At 43.7% G+C, this 19,549-nt stretch overlaps 1 protein-coding gene across 6 annotated transcripts in view; it reads right to left on the reverse strand.

Moving 5' to 3' along the window:
• Positions 1 to 6,915: 6,915 nt before the first annotated feature.
• LOC121569316 (protein AF-10) overlaps positions 6,916 to 19,549 on the reverse strand; it is a 65,313-nt gene continuing 52,679 nt past the window's right edge. For 4 of the 6 annotated variants that reach the window (XM_041880172.2, XM_041880167.2, XM_041880170.2 and 1 more), the window contains 8 exons: positions 14,743 to 14,824; positions 13,143 to 13,306; positions 12,867 to 13,019; positions 12,716 to 12,747; positions 12,108 to 12,385; positions 11,910 to 11,933; positions 11,717 to 11,798; positions 6,916 to 8,789 (listed from right to left, as the gene is read on the reverse strand). In XM_041880172.2, the coding sequence (XP_041736106.1) occupies positions 8,469 to 8,789; positions 11,717 to 11,798; positions 11,910 to 11,933; positions 12,108 to 12,385; positions 12,716 to 12,747; positions 12,867 to 13,019; positions 13,143 to 13,306; positions 14,743 to 14,824 (1,136 nt within the window). In that variant the 3' untranslated portion in view covers positions 6,916 to 8,468. The remainder of the gene's footprint in view (positions 8,790 to 11,716; positions 11,799 to 11,909; positions 11,934 to 12,107; positions 12,386 to 12,715; positions 12,748 to 12,866; positions 13,020 to 13,142; positions 13,307 to 14,742; positions 14,825 to 19,549) is intronic. The other 2 variants (XM_041880168.2, XM_041880169.2) reach the window with 2 other exon arrangements.

Consider the following 19,549-nt stretch of genomic DNA (forward strand, 5'->3'; position numbering starts at 1 on the left):
TTGGTGACAGAAGCACCAGATAATCAGCAAACAGTAAACATTTGACTTCAGATTCTAGTAGGGTGAGGCCGGGTGCTGCAGACTGTTCTAGTGCCCTCGCCAATTCGTTGATATTTATGTTGAAGAGGGTGGGGCTCAAGCTGCATCCCTGTCTCACCCCACGGCCCTGTGGAAGGAAATGTGTGTGTTTTTTTAACCAATTTTAACCCCACGTTTGTGTACATGGATTTTAAAATGTTGTATGTTTTTCCCCCAACAATGGTTTCCATCAATTTGTATAGCAGAACCTCATGCCAAATTGAGTCAAAAGCTTTTTTGAAATCAGCAAAGCATGAGAAGACTTTGCCTTTGTTTAGAATTATTTGTTTGTCAATTAGGGTGTGTAGGGTAAATACGTGGACTGTCGCACAGTAATTTGGTTAAAAGCCAATTTTACATTCGCTCAGAACATTGTTTTCACTGAGGAAATGTACGAGTCTGTTGTTAATGATAGTGCAGAGGATTTTCCCAAGGTTGCTCTTGACGCATATCCCACGGGAGTTATTTGGGTCAAATTTGTCTTCACTTTTGTGAATTGTGGTGATCAGTCCTTGGTTCCAAATACTGGGGAAGATTCCAGAGCTGAGGATGATGTTAAAGAGTTTAAGTATAGCCAATTGGAATTCGTGGTCTGTATATTTTATAATTTAATGTAGGATACCTCCCTCTCCAACCCCCCATTCTATCCACCCCTTCACTTACAGCACTTCCTTTCTTCTTATACACACACACACACACACACACACACACACACACACACACACACACACACACACACATTCTGTTACAATATAAAACTTATACTATAGTATTACATTAACAGTAATATACTTTCCAGCTCTCATTGAATCTGCCTACTTGGAGGGTGAGTCTCTGATGTCTTCAGGTTTGGTGGTTTGTGTTTGGTTCAATTCTTTAACTCAAGTTTTAAGTTTCAAATTTAATTAGTCGTATGTACAGGATACACATGGTATATACCGTCCAACAAAATGCTCACTTGCAGGTTCCTTCTCGAAAATGCAACAACAATAAGAAATAATAAAATATAAAAATACGAACATAAAGTAAATGTCTCAGTAGAATAGAAGAAACATTTTAGCATAATTATAGTACAGGAAGGCACAATTTATAGTCCAAAATTTACACGCTTTGGGGGGAAAGGAATAATGAGTCTGATAGCAGCAGTTGTGATGTGTATGTAGCATGAACGTGTGTGTGTGTGTGTGTGTGTGTGTGTGTGTGTTTGTTTGTGTGGATCGACTCAGAACTGGTACTCCCTGTGTATAGCCATGTTATTTTTACTAATTATTGTGAATTTATTCCTCGGGTCACTATTTCTATCTTATTTTAAACTCTGCGTTGTTGGAAAAGGACCCGTAAGTAAGCATTTAAATGTTAGTCTGCACCTGTTGTCTACGAAGCATGTGACAAATAACATTTGATTTGATTGATTTGATGAGTGTATATCTGCCTGGGTGTGTGCGTGAGTGAGTGCATGTGTGCTACGGTGTGGAGAGTCAGTGCAGGTGGTCAGTCCAGTTCAAGTGTTCAGCAGTCTGATGGCTTGTAGATAGAAACTGTCTCTGAGCCTGTTGGTATCAGACCTCATACTCTGATACTGTCTGCCTGGCGGTAAGGGAGAGAACAGCTCGTGGCTGGGGTGTGTGGGGTCCTTGATGATGCTACGTGCCTTCCTCAGGCACCGTTTCAAGTGGATATCCTGGATGGGTGGGAGCAAGGTCCTGGTCCGTACTGGGCCATCTTCACCCCCAGCTGGAGGGCCTTGCAGTCATGGACGAAGGAATTCCCGTACCAGGCAGAGATGCAACCGGTCAGGACACTCTTGACGGTGCAGCAGTAGTATTTAGAGAGGACCCGGGGTGGCATGCTACATTTCTTCATCCGCCTTAGGAAGTAGAGACGCTGTTGCGGCCTCTTGACAAGAGTAGTGTTGTTGTTGGTCCTGGTACATGTTGAGTCCTCGGTGATGTGGATGCCGAGGAACTTAAAACGGCTGACTCTCTCCACTGGAGTCCCGTTGATGTGGATCGGGGCATGTTCTCTCCTAACTCCTAACTTCTCTACTGATTAGTGTCTTTGGCTGTCTGAGAGAGCCACTGGTTTTGGTCCACTTGATGTGGGTATTTGCGAATGTGTGTGTGCGTGTGATTGTGCGTATGTGCACGGTCTCAAGGGCTTTAAGATTATGTTGACAAAAGGTGTACCTGGTGCCCTTAGATTGAGTTTCTACCCCCTCGTCCCCTCTCCTCCTCCCTCGTCCCCCATTAACCCAGTTGTTGTCTTGGGAATATTTAGAGATTAATGGTACGATTTTAACGTTAATGTCTGTTGAGAGGCTTGGGGGAGGGTGTATTCCCAAATCAAATCAAATTTTATTTGCCACATGCGCCGAATACAACAGGTGTAGACATTAAAGTGAAATGCTTACTTACAAGCCCTTAACCAACAATGCAGTTTAAGAAAAAAATAAAAAAAGCAAATAATTAAAGAGCAGAAGTAAAATGCAAATAGTCTGGGTAGCCATGATTAGCTGTTCAGCAGTCTCATGGCTTGGGGGTAGGAGCTGTTGAGAAGCCTTTTGGACCTGTACTTGGCGCTCCGGTACCACTTGCCGTGCGGTAGCAGAGAGAACAGTCTATGACTAGGGTGGCGGGAGTCTTTGATAATTTGTAGGGCCTTCCACTGACACTGCCTGGTATAGAGGTCCTGGATGGCAGGAAGCTTGGCCCCAGTGATGTACTGGGCCGTACGCACTACCCTCTGTAGTGCCTTGCGGTCGGAGACCGAGCAGTTGCCATACCAGGCGGTGATGCAACCAGTCAGGATGCTCTCGATGGTGCAGAAATTAGTAAAGTGTTGGGATGAAGGTTGTCTTAATCCAGCTAACCTGACCTAAAAACACTGTTGTCTTTCAGAGTGTCAAAGAAGAACAAACATCAATGCTGAAGTCTTTATGGCCTGGTGTGTTTTTCTTTACATCATAGCAATGACTTTTTATTTCCTTTATCACGCACGCACGCACGCACGCACGCACGCACGCACGCACGCACGCACGCACGCACGCACGCACGCACGCACGCACGCACGCACGCACGCACGCACGCACGCACGCACGCACGCACACACACACACACACACACACACACACACACACACACACACACACACACACACACACACACACATAATAAATGGCCTTCCACACACCTGCAGGTGAGTGGGTCTCCGTGTGCGTGGCGCAGCCTGAGGGTTGCGGGACTAAAATGGATGGCCCTACTTGGGTCTGGACATTACACCCAATATAAATCGTCTTCCCCTGACATCCAGCAGGAATTATTTAATATAGCCTTATAGGAACGACTCAGGTCCTTCCTGGACTAGGTTATATTATTCATTATTATGAGTCCAGTAATGAGCCAATGACGTGTCTATTTTTACCTGATGATCACACAAGCCATGACGTCTCCGATCTATATCCCATCACATTCATCATGACATTCATATCTACCATCCTAGGCTGTCTGGGTAATGATGGTCCATCTCTCATTCTGATCCTGTACCGAGAAACACACAGCCCCGACCTGAGCTGCTAAACAGACCCGTTCACCCAGCCTACTGTGACATAACGTGAAATGTTTTATTTATTCACCGATAAGAGCAATCCATTTATTAATCAATGAATGTTGATCCTCACAGGTGGAATTTAAAAGCATGCTAACTGGGGGACATTAACTTGAATTGGTTTTTAGTTAGGAAATGCTAATAGTTTTAGAAGAAGTGGCAATCCCTAGTTGAACAAAACCAAAGCGTGGATTGCAGTTTCACCTCGTCCATTGACTGCTTTCAAGGTAAGGAAACAAATATGTAAATGTTTAATTTGGCTGAACCATCCCTTTAAATTCTTGGAAACGTTCGTCATCAGTTGACAGACTAGGTTACAGCAGAGCTTTCCATCTAGAATAAAGGCCTCGGGACTGCAGTAGGCCTAGGTCAAAACTAACCGTGAAAGCATTCAAAAATAAAAGTAGCCTAATGTATTCTCGTCGGAGAGTGCTCGGGGTAAAGGTAGATAGGCCTACAATTATTAAAAATAAAAAGGGCTATAAATAGATGCGTGTGTAGCGTTGCCTACAGACCTAACCTGTTTCTACAGTTCTACTGTTCACGCCAATAGTCATTGCATTTTGGTATACCAGAGGTACATTCATTTCCAATGGATAGCTGTGTTTGCCTTGCAGCATTGCGTTGCAGAGGCAGTTGCAGGACGTTCTGTGTGGTGCATACATTGGATGTATCAAACGTATGTGTCAAACTGTACCCATAGACGGCTTGCCAGAAATGGTAGCAGAAGGTGTATGTTGAACTTTTGTTGGACACATCCAGATGATGCTGCGTACCATTTTGCGTAAAAGCACTGTCAGTGTGATCGAGGCGTTTAGCCTACGCGAGGCATACAATTTGTGATGCTTGTATTTCCCCATGGCGATGGGGAATAGCAGAAATAAAACAACATACTGTTTTTAGAGTCTAATTTCCTTCTTCATAGAGCAATGCTGTTTTAAACAGTGAGACATTTCAGACACTGGCTGACTAACGGTCTAGCGTTTGTCGTTTTACATGTAGGAGCCGAAGTCAGCGGTGACGAATCTGGGCTAATACCGCAGTCTGCTGCACCTCGTTCGGTTTACAGATCAACTCCACCCAGCTGACAGTTGGAAAACGCTGTTACTACACACGCCTAAACTGCGGAAAGCTGCAGCAGTCCACACAGCCTTAAAATAAACCTTATTTTGTTCTGAAATTTATTTATTTATTCAAACCCTGTTTCGTCTTTAGTGTACATTTAGAAAGCTATCTTTTGTAGCCTAGTTCTGAAGCAATGCATGCTATGAAAATATCCTATTTAGAAGTGTAACTAATATAAATGCAGCATTTACCATGCATGTTTTTTTTATTTGCCCTTTGCCAAATAAAGAAGTATAAATAATATGTGTTCACGATATTTGCCATAGACCTATTATAATTTATTTTAGGCCTACATTATCAGATTTTTTTGTGTAAAAATGTAAAATGTATTTGTTCAATAACAAATAGTGAGTGAGTGATAATTTACTAAATATATATTTCTACAAATTCTCAAATGATTAGTATTGACATTATTTAATGGGCTACACACACCGACCCTTACGATTTATTTGTCTCTAGTTTCCAGACGTTAAAGAATGAGAGAGTACCGATCGAGGCCTCCTCCCCTCTCTCTTTCCGCTGTCTGTGACCCTTGGGCAGGCAGAGTGGCTGGGAAATCCCCCTGCTCTGGAAGAGGCCTGCTGGAGTTCAGGAGTGGACTACAGAGAGATGAAGATTAGGAAAAGAGAGAGAGGAGACTGAGGGAGAGAGAGATTAGTGTCAAATGGAAGCTTCATATAACTGTGTGGACTGTCTCACACACACACATACATATACACACTAAGATTTATACTGAATCCTTCACTCAGTCGTATAGGTAAATAGCTAGAAAGGGCATCCAAAGCCTGTGTGTGTTTGGAGGGGAAGAAGTACAGAACAGAGAGGAGGAGCAGTAGTTATGAAGGAGTATGGAGAGGGATGGGGGGATGGACAGAGGAGTGTCAATTAGCAGAAGAATACAGGCTCTGTGTGTGAAGAGGGATGAGGGATAATCCTGCTGCTTCTCCTCAGGACCATTATCCTACAGGAGAGGAACCTGTAGCCTACACAGACACACACATCTGATGCCGGTGATATTCCATGGGAATCCCGTCAGCTGCTCCCGAACGCTTCAGTGCTTCCCTCTCCCTCTATTCTCTGTCTCTCTGTTCCTGGCCCTAAACACCTCTGTCAGAGTGATCTGGTTCCATTCTGAACTGGAATCTTGGCCAGGCAGCTGGGAGCAAGTTTTCCCTGGATCATCACCCTCACAACACACACACAGAGGATTAACCCTCTCACGTCTCCCATAATGATTTAAACCCAACTACAGCTGCTAATGGTTTTCCTCAGTAGTTATTCTAACTGTTAAATGTTAATTTCAATGACTAAATTCATGTTTAATTTAAATACAAGTTTATATGAATTACTAAATACGTGTTTAATTATTTTTACTTATGACTTCTTTTGAGCTCTTCATCTGGACATTTTGGGCCAGTTTCCTGGTTCCAGATGAGCCTAGTCCTGGACTAATAGGAATGCTCAATGGAGAATTGTGTGTGAAACTACTGATGTTCTGCGGCATAGTGTTTTGATTTTTGATCAGGCACCTCATCGGGCAGCATGGGGGTCCTCACTCAGCTGTTAACCCCACCCCCGGGGAGAAGCAGTGGCTGCTGGGAGGTGATCAATGATGGACAACGGCTCTGCTCCCACCCCAGAATGGGAATGCTGTGAATGGATTGAATGAGAGGGAGGAGAGGATAAAGGGGTGATGAAAAAGGACAGGGGAGGAGGGAATGAGTGGTGGACAAGGAGGTAGGGAGGGGGCATGTTTAAACAGCCTGGACTTGAGTGACAGGGCTGATAGAGGGTGAGGGTTGAAGAGTTGCTGGGGGGCTGAGATGTGAGGGGAAAGTGAGCTTTTAATTCCCCGAGCAGAAGCAGATGTAGCAGAATGGTACACACACACACTGCTAGGCAGCTGGAAGTCATCAGGGACAGGGGTGCACAGTGTGTGTCTGTTTGCTGGGGCAGGGGGAACCTGGACCACTATAAAAGGGGCATGCAGAAACTGCTAAACACTAGAGAAAAGACCGCAAACGAGAGAGAGCATGAGAGAGTCAGTGTTTGTCATCCCTTCGTCCATCCAGAGATGGAGGTAAACAAAGAGAAACACGTTATTAGACAGCAGGTTTAAGGGAGGTAGATCCGTTCTTTATTCAACCAAAGCATAAAAATGCAGATGAGAAAAAGCACTTGAACAGAGCTGTTAATCAAGCTTTAACGATCTTCCCACTCCAATAACGTCGTCCCACTAACTACAAACCACACCATGACGACATCACGACACAGGCTTCCTGTAATAGTCCTCCTCCTCCTTCACCAAGTCAGCTCTCTTTCTCTATCCAGAACGCTTCTTTATTTTGGTGACTTGAAATATAAACTTTTGAGGATGTTTTCTGATTTTTCAGTTGTACAAAATTGATCCAAACAAAAGTGAACACGGATGGAAACATGGTGCCCAGAGGTTGAGTATAAAATAAAACAAGTAAAAATAAGCAGTGTGAAACTTATAAAAACAACAAAACAATGTCCCTGCACATATAAAAATAAATTAATACTTTGTGTTCAGTCACCATCTCCTATTGTCTGGTCATAAGATTCACACACACAAAATGAGGTTTCATTGGCTATCCTTCACACCAGCACGCCCAATCACAATCACTTATTTACACCCCAAAGCCAATGAAAAATATATATTTATTTACACAAACGAGGTAAAAACTGTGCCATTGAACCCACACCCCTCCCCACAATAACAGCTATGTACACCACCAACCACCTCCATTCACCAGTAGTTCAATCTTAATACACAACTATTTGTTTCCATCAAAAATGTTTCCAGCAAGATTTGAGTGAGAAAAACTTTAAACAGTAGTATAAAACAAATGCTTGAAAGAACAGCTGGCACTTATAAATAAATAAAAAGAGATCATTTATAAAGTTGGCTTCTGTATTTTGTGAAAGCAGCTAAATACATTTCCTGGTTTCCAGCTTCTCAGAATGTGTTGCTTGATCTGTTGCCTGGGCAACGCAGCTTGACAGCCAGTAATATGGTGAGAATGGATGACTGACAGGAGAGACAGGAAGAGGAGCATGAGTAACCCCGCCCCCTCAGCCTTAGGCACTTGGGGATTGGACCCTGACTGGCCAGTCATGAATGTTGTGGATTCCTATTGGCCGATGCGGAGGGTTGTGGGCCCTAATCGGCTGGTTTTTGTGTGTGAGGTAGGTACAGCAGAAAGACAGTCATAGCAAGGCTTCCATGACTGAGCGGTCAGTCAGTCAGTCAGTCTTACATTAGAGTGGTCTCTGGTCAAGTCTTATGCTGGTCCATACGCGCAGATAGAGAGGTACCAGCAGTTACATGTTACATGTTCAGTACACAACTCCTCCCTCTCTTAAAACTGTCCAATGAGTCATACTTCCCAGACCTCATCTCTCCAGCAGAGCTGTGAGTCAGTCAGCTATGTTAGTGTCCTGATAGTTTTGGGAGTTTGTAGTAATTGTAGTTCTATGTGGACTAGCTTGTGTGCTGAACACACAGCACTGATCAGAGATGCTATGATGGCGGAAACCCCTGAGAGATAAAGAGATGGATAGTAAGAGAGAGAAAGAGAGAGATAGATAGAGAATAGAGAGAATGAGCAACAGAAGGAAAGAGAGAGCTGTTTTGTGGGTCAGGTCTTCTCCTGTCCAGTGACTCCTACAGCTTTCTCAGCCAGCCGGGACTTCTGTGCAGCGGCGTGTGTGTGTGTGTCGGGGTGTGTGTGTGTGTCGGGGTGTGTGTGTGTGTCGGGGTGTGTGTGCAGTGCCAGGAAGGGGTTGGCGGTGATGGTTCCCTGGCCGTGGGCGTTGGAGGAGGAAAGAAGGGAGGTGATGGGCAGCTGAGCGGAGGAGAGAGGGATGGAGGGAAGCTGGGAGGAGGAGGAGAGAGACTGGAGTTGGTGGAGGTCCTGTTGTTGCTGCATCAACTGGTAAAATAACACCTGATGCTGTTCCTGGAGAGAGGGAGGGAGAGAGAGATATTTTAATAATGTGACCTCAGATAAATAAAGGCGCCCGCATACTTGGGTCGGTTTGCTCCTAGCTTTGTGAAGCGAACGTCTGTGCCTCGTATACTCCCTTAAAGCTGCAATCTGCAGTACAAACAATAACAAAGCGTCACCTTGTCACTGATTTGGTAAACGGCTGAGGGATGGGGCTGGAGAAATGTAACCACTCTCAAATTCATAGACAGAGCTATGGATGCAAGGACTGACCATCCATGATATCAAAATTATCGTTTTAACCATGTTATGAGGCTGTACAGTGTTTGTTTACATATACAAACATTGGAGTAAAACAAGCTTCTATTTTGGGTTCTGATGGGGTACGACAGTTGAACTAAGCTCATGTGGCATTTATACATTATATTCTTCAAGAATCAGTGGGTACATATCATTCATTTAAGTGTCTAAAAATGGATGTAGCAAGTGCAGATTGCCCCATTAAAAAGGACCTTCGCTTGAAAACGAGAAAAGGTGGCAATATTACTGTTTGTCCCTCTTGAGAAGCCATAGCAACAACATAGTCTGTATAAACTTCCTCAAAATAGTCTGAATTAATCAAAGATAAATCAAGAAATCTGTAATTAATGTTGACATTTTTACAGAGGTCTTAGTCGGGCAATTTTGCATCTAACTAAGATGTTTGGTGCAGTATTTCTCCAGTGAGAAAACACTTAATTGAAGATCCCATCCATCGTTCCCACTCCTACTAGGAGTAGTACTGTTGACCAATCCCTGACAAAGGGGCATAGACTTCGGCTACAGAACTTCGACTTGCCTCAAGAACATATTTGTGTGAGCGAACAGTCGAAAAAAGCCATACCGAACAACAAAACGAACAAAAACATCACTAAATTTCATCATAATATTGGAAAACCTCCCTGGTCTTTGTGGTTGAATCTGTGCTTGAAATTCACTGCTCGACTGAGGGACTTAGCAGATAATTGTATGTGTGGGGTACAGAGATGGGGTATTCATTTAAAAAGCATGTTTAACACTATTATTGCACATAGAGTGAGTATATGCAACTTGTGAAGCACATTTTGTGACTTGTTAAGCACATTTTGTGACTTGCTAAGCACATTTGTACTTATTTGGGTTTGCCATAACAAAAGGATTGAATACTTTTTTCTCGTTTTTCAAGTGAAGGTCTTTTTTGAGGGAGTATGCAAGGCACAGTTGTTCCCTTCGCCTAGATGAGTTCTGCTAGGAGCAAACTGAACCTAGTATGTGTGCACCTTTACACGGATGTCAGTGGTATCTTTTAGTTCTGATTGTAACCAACATTTTTCAAGACGATTTTGCTCTGTGGTGGGTATTATCATTAAAAAAATTGTACTTGCAATTTTAACTGGCTAAGGACGATTTATTTGACAGTCATTCTGTACAACTAAAATAAAGTATTTCATTTCCTCGTTTACCACGACAAATCTACTATGGCCGTAACCCTACACATTTTATGAATGGAAAGATCATGGTGTAGGATATATTAATCCATTAATAATTTTACTTGTCTGAATCGAATATGGACGTTTCTTATCAAGAGGGGAAAATGATATCTTCCTGAACTGTAGGCTACACATTTTACATTTGTAACAAAATAGTGATTGTGTTGTATTTTGAATCAAATGTTATTGTATTCTAATATTGTGCGCATAGTGGAGATGTATTTATTTGTAGAACAACGTGATAACACCCAATAGTGAACATTTGTAATTTCGTACAGGGCTACTGTTTGAAATAGTTATTTGGCCAATAGGCCTATATACTGTGGCATATTGTAGCCTACTTTATTGAAGAAACAATGTCTGAAATGGAAAGAAATGTGGTAGGGAAAATAATTTCTTATTATTTGGAAGTCATTATCCATAGAAACAGATACAAAGAGCTTAGTTTTATGATGACATTGAAATAGTCTATCACACACATTGATGCAATCCACGTCACTTTCATTTACAATGTGGTAGGCTAATTGATTAAAAATCGGTCTAAAATAACTTTATAATCAGCGTAATTGACATAGGCTACATTTACAGTCTAATCATTTTATTTCAGTTGTAATACGTCATTCTTCCATTTCTCTTATTCATATTTTGATTTAGTTGTTCCTAATAGGATGTTTCTTCAGTAGTGAAGGCAGACAATTACCATTTCTGCTGTCTAATATCTAGCCGGCTTGACACCGTAACAGCGTCAGATCAGCTGGTGTAGTAGTTTTATGCCGCTCTTTTTTCGTTGCAACCAGGGTTATTTTAACTCTGAGCTCTGTATGCAATCAGGCCTTAATGTCCCAAAAAACGTTGCAGTTGTATCCTACTGCCCAACGAGGCCTATGCAATTCCAACGGCCAATGCGCATTTTGCGCACTCCGTATCTCAAAGCCATATCAAATATCTTTGTTGTAAAATAGTTGCTATTGAGCTCAAAATTGAGAGCTGAGAAATAAAAAATGTACCTAAAGAAAGCTGATAATCTCCAACTGTGACAACAAGATAGCTGTGTTTTGCCGGCAATAGGATTTTTAGACATTATTCAAATCAGAACACGTTGTTTTCTCACTGAGCATTTTATTCCCCGGGAAGGAGAGAGAGTGGTTCGATCAACACAGCAGCAGGCCCCAGTGAAACCGGTACAGGAGCAGGCAGACAGACACTTTCATTACAGGAATCATGAGGATAATGCACTTTACTGTTTGACCAAAATCATGGTTTTAGCCTCCTAAAAAAATAGGGCAATTTGAGAGAGGTGACCATGTAGAATGTGCAGCTCGCACTGATGCAACCAATTAAAAATGTAACTCGCACAGCCAAGTCAAAGGGTCGCAAAATGCGACTAAAATGGTGGCAGTCTGGAGCCCTGGTGTGTGTGTGTGTGTTTACCGCAGACGGCTGTGAAGACAGTAGCTGTTGTAGCTGGTTCTGGTGCAGTAAGAGCCTCTGCTGCTCAGAAAAGGCACCCAACCTGAAAACACACAAAGACATACACACACACAGTTAGAAAACTACAACACACACACACACACACACACACACACACGCACACACACGCACACACACACACACACTCTCTCACCTGCTTTTAGCAGTAGCTGAGCTGCTGTAATCCAATAGGAAAGCAGAGAGGAAGAAAAGATAAGGAAATTAACTTGAAACTAAAGACAGAGCGAGAGACAGCCATGTCAATCAATGGAAGGACAGACAGATAGCCAGCCAGCATGACATAGACTACCAGGTAGCCAGACAGACAGGCAGGCAGATGTAGTGTACGTACCTGTTGTTGATGGAGCTGGAGATGGGCAGAGTGGCGCTGGTGCCCGGTGTGGAGGTGTGTGTGTAGGTGTATGTGTGAGGGCTGGAGGTGGTCTGTATGACTCTGTTCAGAGCACCCACTACCCCCCCCATCCCTAGCCCCGCCCCCCCTCCCAGCAGCATTGTTCCCATGGCAACCCCGTTGAGCTGAGGCGGCTGGGGGGGGCTGTGAGAGACGGAGTGGGGGGTGGAGAGAGAAGAGGTAGAGCTACCACTACTGCGGCCACACAACACGCTATCCTGAGAGAGAGAGAGAGAGAGAGAGAGAGAGAGAGAGAGACAGAGAGACAGAGAGACAGAGAGACAGAGAGACAGAGAGAGAGAGAGAGAGAGAGAGAGAGAGAGAGAGAGAGAGAGAGAGAGGGGCAGAGAGACAGAGAGAGACAGAGAGACAGAGAGACAGAGAGACAGAGAGAGAGAGAGAGAGAGAGAGAGAGAGAGAGAGAGAGAGAGAGAGAGAGAGAGAGAGAGAGAGAGCTTTGTTTACCAATATCTCCAACAGCTCTCTGTAACGACAGCATAACTAGTGTACTAGCTGGGTTCAGTCCCTGTGTGCTGGTGCTGCCTTACCTGAGCAGGTAAAGAGGAGTCACTCTTCACATCTGAAACACACAACATCACACAGTCAGACAGTGAGAGTGACAGTGTGTATGGGGTGTTTGTTAGGGTGAGGTGAGGCGGTAATAGGTGTGTGTGTGTGTGTGTGTGTGTGTGTGTGTACCTTGGGCAGCAGCAGTACTAGGGGTGAAAGGCACGGACAGCTGAGCTGACAGGAGCTGCAGTCGTTCTTTCTTCATGGTCAGAGTTTTAATCTGGTCCTCTAGACGCCTGTTCTCCTGCTGCAGCTGGTGGAGGGACTTCAATATCCCCAACACTATGAGAGAGAGGGGGGAGAGGAGACCATATTAAAACGATACAATTTAATTATCCAAACAATGCAATAGTAGGTGAGTAGATTATATTTGATGAATAATGTAATGTACGTGTGTGAGCTCACCATCTCCCTGTGCTCCCTGCTGCAGTAGGAACTGTTGTCCGTCGCTCCACTGTCTCTCCAGCAGCTGTTCTATAGAGGTGGCCCCTCCACCCACCTGACCTGAACCTAGCCCCCTTAACCCTAACCCTGGGTCATACCGAATGTGTAACCCACCTAGAGGAGAACTGGAGGATGAGAGGGAGGGGTGGGTGAGAGAGAGAGAGAGAGAGAGAGAGAGAGAGGGGAGGGTTTGGAGGGAGAGAGGGGAGGGTTTGGAGGGAGAGAAGAGAGTTTGGAGGGAGAGAGGGGAGGGTTTGGAGGGAGAGAGAGGAGGGTTTGGAGGGAGAGAGGGGAGGGTTTGGGGGAGAGGGGAGGGTTTGGAGGGAGAGAGAGGAGGGTTTGGGGGAGAAAGGGGAGGGTTTGGAGGGAGAGAGGGGAGGGGAGAGAAAAGGAGATGAAATACCAAACATGGAAAATGTCAAACCAAATCAATTTGTTGTTACAGGGTGTGCTTGGGCGGTATACCATATATATCGTGGTATTTTGAAAACATTCACAAAAATGCAATTGAGCCAGTCACATAGTATGCTTGTTTACAAAGAGCAAACTGAAGTTGACCTGACGATCCACTGTTGAGCAGCGCAAGAGAGGTGATCAAGTTACACTTGAAATTCACTACCGTTTGCCAGCTAAATATCTTATACCTATATGTTATGAGAGACAGAGAAACACAAAGAGAGAGAGAGAGAGAGAAAGAGAGAGAGAGACACAGAGAGATAGAAAGAGAGAGAGAGCGAGAGAGCAGAGTGTGTATGGGAGAGAAAGAGTGTGTGTGTGTGTGTGTGTGTGTGTATGTGTGTGTATGTGTGTGTGTATGTGTGTGTGTGTGTGTGTGTGTGTGTGTGTGTGTGTGTGGTGGGTACCCCTGGTGCAGTAAATCACTCTGTGTGAGTTTAGACACACTGATGTGTGAAAGAGAGAAAGGGAGGAAAATCAGAGGGAGGGAGAGCATTTTTACCATTCCATCTGACTTCTGGCACACACACACACATAAAACGTTCTTATTGGAAAAATTCAGCTAGTAAATGTTTGGAGCAAACTGAAGGAAACCTTTTACTTCTTAAAATACCCCCCAAAAGATTCCATTATTCAGTTATACATAGTCTACTATTTATTTGCTATTTATACAGTAAAAAGAAAATCCATTAATATTTAAAGTAGTAAGTAACCAACCTTTTCGAGTTCAACTATCCATCCGACAAAGTGTAAAAGCTGCAGTTTAAAAACATACACATCCCTTTCCCAGATATCCCCCCAAACGCTAGTCGTCAGCAAAATGGATAAAAAGGCTAACTACCTTTGTAAAAAATAAAAGCAAGCGCAGAGCTGAAGGATGTTTCCCACCATCACACACTCACAGAACAGAGACAGAAATGCCTGCGGGAGGGAGGGAGAGAGAGAAAAAAGAGGGGGGAGACCAGAGTGTGTGTGTTTGTGGGAGAAAGACCTCAGCGGAGTGGAAGAAAGGAGAGAGAGGGGTGGAGGGTTCTGTGTGGAATGTAAATAGGGGCTCACTGGGAATAGGGAGATTGTGTGTGTGTGTGTGTGTGTGTGTACTCACTGTGGAGAGAGGGTGGTCTTGGGAGAGGCTCGTCTGGGGAAGCCCTGAGCTCCAACGCCATTTCCATCTCCTACCTCCTGATCTATACACACAGTAAATAACACACTTACAACACTGTGATTGCATCTCCCTCCCTTCCAGGCCACACGTTTCTTTTCATTTTCCTCTGAGTAATGAATCACACACAGCGCACGCGCACAACAGTATACATTATAGTTAACCCCTACAGGTCAGGGAGGACCAATGGCTGCAGGCGATACTGAAACACCAGGAAACACTTTACTTACCCCTGTTCACTCTCCTCCCCCGTAGGGCTGGGCGGAATACCGTATTTTACTATATACCGGTATTGATGCACAGACCGGTTTGAGTTTGTACTTTACCTTCTATAACAGTATTTCAATCTTTTTTTTTTTTTTTTATGTGATACGCAACTCCGACGCGTATAATGTCCGTTTTGATAGTTTACTCTGTTTTCTACTTGAGTCATCGCCCCTCCATCTCCTCCTGCTGCATGCGGCTAACCACACCAAGCCCCGCCCCCTGTCACTCAAGGAGAGAGCAGTTGCTCCACCGCGGAGTCAGGAGCACTTTCTTGGTCAGATGGATGCAACAATGTTGGTGACATGATGCTTTCCACAAGCGTTCTATACACTATTAGTTTGTGTAAAGTGCGTTCGGAAAGTATTCAGACCCCTTGACTTTTTCCACATTGTTACATTACAGCCTTATTTTAAAATGGATAAAATTAAAATAAACTCATCAATCGACACACAATACCCCATATTGACAAAGCAAAAACAGGTTTTTAGAAATTTTTGCAATTGTATTACAAATAAATAACGGAAATATTACATTTACATAAGTATTCAGACCCTTTACTCAGTACTTTGTTGAAGCACCTTTGGCAGCGATTACAGCCTCGAGTCTTCTTGGGTATGACGCTACAAGCTTGGCACACCAGTATTTGGGGAGTTTCTCCCATTCTTCTCTGCAGATCCTCTCATGCTCTGTCAGGTTGGATGGGGAGCGTCGCTGCACAGCTATTTTCAGGTCTCTCCAGAGATGTTAGATCGGGTTCAAGTCCGGGCTCTGGCTGGACCACTCAAGGACATTCAGAGACTTGTCCCGAAGCCACTCCTGCGTTGTCTTGGCTGTGTGCTTAGGGTTGTTGTCCTGTTGGAAGGTGAACCTTCGCCCCAGTCTGAGGTCCTGAGCGCTCTGGAGCAGGTTTTCTTCAAGGATCTCTCTGTACTTTGCTCCGTTCATCTTTCCCTCGATCCTGACTAGTCTCCCGGTCCGTGCCCCTGAAAAACATCCCCACAGCATGATGCTGCCACCACCATGCTTCACCGTAGGGATGATGCCAGTTTTCCTCCAGACGTGACGCTTGGCATTCAGGCCAAAGAGTTCAATCTTGGTTTCATCAGACCAGAAAATCTTGTTTCTCATGGTCTGAGAGTCCTTTAGGTGCATTTTTGGCAAACTCCAAGTGGGCTGTCATATGCCTTTTACTGAGGAGTGGCTTCCGTCTGGCCACTCTACCATAAAGGCCTGATTGGTGGAGTGCTGCAGAGATGGTTGTCCTTCTGGAAGATTCTCCCATCTCCACAGAGGAACTCTGGAGCTCTGTCAGTGTGACCATCGGGTTCTTGGTCACCTCCCTGACCAAGGCCCTTCTCCCCCGATTGCTCAGTTTGGCTGGGCGGCCAGCTCTAGGAAGAGTCTTGGTGGATCCAAACTTCTTCCATTTAAGAATGATGGAGATCACTGTGTTCTTGGGGACCTTCAATGCTTCAGAAATGTTTTGGTACCCTTCCCCAGATCTGTGCCTTGACACAGTCCTGTCTCGGAGCTCTACGGACAATTCCTTAAACCTCATGGCTTGGTTTTTGCTCTGACATGCACTGTCAACTGTGGGACCTTATATAGACAGGTATGTGCCTTTCCAAATCATGTTCAATCAATTTAATTTACCACAGGTGGACACCAATCAAGTTGTAGAAACATCTCAAGGATGTAAGTCGCTCTGGATAAGAGCATCTGCTAAATGACGTAAATGTAAAAATGATCAATGGAAACAGGATGCACCTGAGCTCATAGCAATACTTACGTAAATAAGGTTTCTGTTTTCTATTTTTAATACATTTGCAAACATTTCAAAATACCTGTTTTCGCTTCGTCATTATGGGGTATTGTGTGTAGATTGATGAGGAAAAACATTTATTTAATCAATTTTAGAATAAGGCTGTAATGTAACAAAATGTGGAAAAAGTCAAGGGGTCCGAATACTTTTCGAATGCACTGTAATTCAATTAAATCCAATTCAATTCAAGGGGCTTTATTGGCATGGGTAACATACAGTGGGGGAAAAAAGTATTTAGTCAGCCACCAATTGTGCAAGTTCTCCCACTTAAAAAGATGAGAGAGGCCTGTAATTTTCATCATAGGTACACGTCAACTATGACAGACAAATTGAGAAAAAGAATTCCAGAAAATCACATTATAGGATTTTTTATGAATTTATTTGCAAATTATGGTGGAAAATAAGTATTTGGTCACCTACAAACAAGCAAGATTTCTGGCTCTCACAGACCTGTAACTTCTTCTTTAAGAGGCTCCTCTGTCCTCCACTAGTTACCTGTATTAATGGCACCTGTTTGAACTTGTTATCAGTATAAAAGACACCTGTCCACAACCTCAAACAGTCACACTCCAAACTCCACTATGGCCAAGACCAAAGAGCTGTCAAAGGACACCAGAAACAAAATTGTAGACCTGCACTAGGCTGGGAAGACTGAATCTGCAATAGGTAAGCAGCTTGGTTTGAAGAAATCAACTGTGGGAGCAATTATTAGGAAATGGAAGACATACAAGACCACTGATAATCTCCCTCGATCTGGGGCTCCACGCAAGATCTCACCCCGTGGGGTCAAAATGATCACAAGAACGGTGAGCAAAAATCCCAGAACCACACGGGGGGACCTAGTGAATGACCTGCAGAGAGCTGGGACCAAAGTAACAAAGCCTACCATCAGTAACACACTACGCCGCCAGGGACTCAAATCCTGCAGTGACAGACGTGTCCCCCTGCTTAAGCCAGTACATGTCCAGGCCCGTCTGAAGTTTGCTAGAGTGCATTTGGATGATCCAAAAGAGGATTGGGAGAATGTCATATGGTCAGATGAAACCAAAATAGAACTTTTTGGTAAAAACTCAACTCGTCGTGTTTGGAGGACAAAGAATGCTGAGTTGCATCCAAAGAACACCATACCTACTGTGAAGCATGGGGGTGGAAACATCATGCTTTGGGGCTGTTTTTCTGCAAAGGGACCAGGACGACTGATCCGTGTAAAGGAAAGAATGAATGGGGCCAAGTATCGTGAGATTTTGAGTGAAAACCTCCTTCCATCAGCAAGGGCATTGAAGATGAAACGTGGCTGGGTCTTTCAGCATGACAATGATCCCAAACACACCGCCCGGGCAACGAAGGAGTGGCTTCGTAAGAAGCATTTCAAGGTCCTGGAGTGGCCTAGCCAGTCTCCAGATCTCAACCCCATAGAAAATATTTGGAGGGAGTTGAAAGTCCGTGTTGCCCAGCGACAGCCCCAAAACATCACTGCTCTAGAGGAGATCTGCATGGAGGAATGGGCCAAAATACCAGCAACAGTGTGTGAAAACCTTGTGAAGACTTACAGAAAACGTTTGACCTGTGTCATTGCCAACAAAAGGTATATAACAAAGTATTGAGAAACTTTTGTTATTGACCAAATACTTATTTTCCACCATAATTAGCAAATAAATTCATTAAAAATCCTACAATGTGATTTTCTGGATTTTTTTTTCTCAATATGTCTGTCATAGTTGACGTGTACCTATGATGAAAATTACAGGCCTCTCTCATCTTTTTAAGTGGGAGAACTTGCACAATTGGTGGCTGACTAAATACTTGTTTTCCCCACTGTATGTTTACGTTGCCAAAGCAAGTGAAATGGATAAACAAAAGTGAAATCAACAATAAATATTAACAGTAAACATTACACTCAGAAGTTCCAAAAGAATAAAGACATTTCAAATGTCATATTATGTATATATACAGTGTTGTAACAATGTGCAAATAGTTAAAGTACAAAAGGGAAAATAAATAAACATAAATGGGTTGTATTTACAATGGTGTTTGTTTTTCACTGGTTGCCCTTTTCTTGTGGCAACAGGTCACAAATCTTGCTGCTGTGATGGCACACTGTGTTATTTCACCCAATAGATATGGGAGTTTATCAAAATTGGATTTGTTTTCACATTCTTTGTGGGTCTGTGTAATCTGAGGGAAATATGTGTCTCTAATATGGTCATACATTTGGCAGGAAGTTAGGAAGTGCAGCTCAGTTTCCACCTCATTTTGTGGGCAGTGTGCACATAGCCTGTCTTCTGTTGAGAGCCAGGTCTGCCTACGGCGGCCTTTCTCAATAGCAAGGCTATGCTCACTGAGTCTGTACATAGTCAAAGCTTTCCTTAATTTTGGGTCAGTCTCAGTGGTCAGGTATTCTACCACTGTGTACTCTCTATTTAGGGCCAAATAACATTATATTTTTTTCTGTTATTTGTAAATTCTTTCCAATGTGTCAAGTAATTATATTTTAGTTGTCATGATTTGGTTGGGTCTAATTGTGTTGTTGTCCTGGGGCTCTGTGGGGTCTGTTTGTGTTTGTGAACAGAGCCCCAGGACCAGCATGCTTAGGGGACTATTCTCCAGGTTCATCTCTCTGTAGGTGATGGCTTTGTTATGGAAGATTTGGGATTCGCTTCC

This window comes from Coregonus clupeaformis, chromosome 7, assembly GCF_020615455.1.
Source record: "Coregonus clupeaformis isolate EN_2021a chromosome 7, ASM2061545v1, whole genome shotgun sequence".
Classification (NCBI taxonomy): domain Eukaryota; kingdom Metazoa; phylum Chordata; class Actinopteri; order Salmoniformes; family Salmonidae; genus Coregonus; species Coregonus clupeaformis.